This window comes from Gloeophyllum trabeum (assembly GCF_000344685.1).
Source record: "Gloeophyllum trabeum ATCC 11539 unplaced genomic scaffold GLOTRscaffold_00384, whole genome shotgun sequence".
Classification (NCBI taxonomy): Eukaryota; Fungi; Basidiomycota; class Agaricomycetes; order Gloeophyllales; family Gloeophyllaceae; genus Gloeophyllum; species Gloeophyllum trabeum.
The window spans coordinates 1-2,195 of record NW_006920792.1 but is presented as its reverse complement, the minus strand read 5'-3'; the positions used below and the strand labels follow the sequence as shown (position 1 = coordinate 2,195).

At 54.2% G+C, this 2,195-nt stretch overlaps 2 protein-coding genes across 2 annotated transcripts; one reads left to right on the top strand and one right to left on the bottom strand.

The window, feature by feature from the left end:
• GLOTRDRAFT_101860 (S-adenosyl-L-methionine-dependent methyltransferase) lies at nt 1-1,393 on the bottom strand (the record flags this gene model as incomplete). Its single annotated transcript, XM_007873609.1, has 6 exons — nt 1,299-1,393; nt 902-1,213; nt 643-837; nt 464-549; nt 195-402; nt 1-133 (listed from the first exon to the last, which is right to left on the bottom strand). Coding segments are annotated over exons 2-6 (788 nt in total), but the record flags the coding sequence as incomplete, so codon positions are not given.
• Nucleotides 1,394-1,931: 538 nt separating this feature from the next.
• GLOTRDRAFT_7118 (uncharacterized protein) lies at nt 1,932-2,189 on the top strand (the record flags this gene model as incomplete). Its single annotated transcript, XM_007873608.1, has 1 exon — nt 1,932-2,189. A coding segment is annotated over one exon (258 nt), but the record flags the coding sequence as incomplete, so codon positions are not given.
• Between the last annotated feature and the right edge of the window lie 6 nt (nt 2,190-2,195).

Genomic DNA, 2,195 nt, shown 5'->3' with positions numbered 1-2,195 from the left:
CGGTCCTCCGGGAACTTCTCGTGGTATGTGTGCAGCGAGGACCACGTGCGGAGGTACTCCTGCAGGTTCTGCCAGGTCATTGTCTTGCGCAGGATGACAGGGAGCGGCGAGGGGAGGTGCGGGTAGTGGTTGCCTGTGTTTCGAATTCATAATTAGTATATTATACACAGAGGAGCGGAGGGGACGGGACGCGCCTGTGAAGAAGACCCGCTGCCAATCGTAGAACTTATCGGGCATGGCCTCGGTCGCGGGCGGGATGTCCAGGAGGTGGTTGACGAGCCTGTTGCGCCCGGGCTGCTCCCAGTAGGGCCCAACCGAATTCACTGGGTCGGTGCCCTGTGCGTAGTCCGTGATGAGCGGCGTCACGTCGGGGTACTTGGCCAGCCGGAACTCGGAGTATATCTGTACATGCAAAACAGATAGTTAAGAGATGAATCCGAGGTAACTTTGTTGGTTTAAGTACCCAGAACGCCATGCTCCCTCCGGGGCGCATAACCCTTGCAGCCTCGGGCCACATCTTTCCCCAGTCCAGCCAGTGCGCGGCTTGCGCTGTTTGGTTTTTTGTTGTTTTAGAGTACAAGTTGTCGCAATCCTACTGAGAATATTCTGGGCATTCGAAGGGGGCTGCCGGCTGACACGTACCTGATACGATGAGGTCGACGCTGCCGTCCTCGAGGAACGGCAGGCTCTCGGCTGGCGACTGAAAGTACTCGAATAGTTTGGCAGCGTCAGCGCCGAGGGACTCGGTCGTCACTGCGCGGGCTTTGTCGAGCAAGGGCGCACTGGTGTCTACGCCGACGACGCGCTTATACTGGGTTAGTTCGAGGGTTGCTTGGCCTGTGCGCCAAAGCAGAGAGGTCAAAGCTATGCGCAACATATCATAACGAATTCTAGCCCACACCTGTGCCGCATCCGAGGTCGACGGCAGTGTCCCAGCGCGGACTGGGACGGCCTTCTAACTTGTTAGAGTGATACTTGAAGATGTATTCGAATAGCTGCCTCGGATAAGTCGGACGCCAGGCAGCGTAGAGGGACGCATTGAAGGAAGCTTTCGCGAATGTAGCCATCTCGTGTGAACTCTAGTAAGGCCCTTGGTCTAGTATGAAGTGTTCGAGGTTGCAAGGCGTGCGGCTATATATACAGGTCCCGTTCGAAACTGAGTCACTTTGCTATCAACCAAGTAGAGTTCTGTCCGAGATCTTCGCATGAATATTCTGCGATAATAGAACACGGTGAAACAATCGTACGTATGTTTGGTCTGCAGGCTGGCGCTGACAAAGAAAGGAGGCCTGCAGACTTACAGCGAACACTAAGAAGCAATCCTTCCCGCCCAAGGAAGGGAATTGCGCGTCGTGCGGGTCTGGAGATTGGTCTGCAGGTTGATCGTGGCGGCCTGCAGACAACGTTCGGACCGGGACGCAGAGCGGTTCTAAATTGGATGCCGAGATGATCGGATGTCGAGAAGTGTATGTTTGGAGTATCATTGAATAGTTGCCACAAAATGCCAACCGCCTCGTGTTCATATCACTCCTAGCACACGTCCTCATACAAGCTCAACCCGCGTATCTTTTTAGAAAGTCACTGTGTGGGAGTACAATCCTTGGTTCAAGACAATTCCCGCTAGACGGAGGCGGCGTCGCACTGCCAATGGGACCCACGGAAGACGTGGGACACAGACACCTGAACCCATTCAGCTTGAAGATAACTACCAGATTAGCCTCTTCTAAATTATTTTATCAGCCCGTGTGAGGCTACGATTATCACCTCTGCTTGCTTAGCGTCTCGTTACAAAGCTATCGCTCCTCGGGCTTCAAGCTAGCACTGTTGAACGTTGAACTTCAACTCAGGGAATGCTGCGGCTTGTGTACTTCAGGAGTCGTGCTGCTGGGTATGACCCGTGCAGGAGATTATCAATCTTGTCTCGCGCGTCCTCCACCTCAAGTGAATATGAACACTTCTACCGGTACACCTCGGGGCGGTGGATACACAACGAGGAAGCCCAACTAGCTGCCAGGTACACCAGGTTCAACGTTGACGCTCTCAAGAGCATCGCTGTCTCTGCTGGGCATGCGGACTCTGTTACGCGTATCGTCAAACTGGCAGAAGGGGCATACAACAAGGTCTTCCTGCTAACACTCGACAACTCAAGAGAGATCATTGCGCGCATCAAAAACGCCGCATGCGGGCCCAGCGCA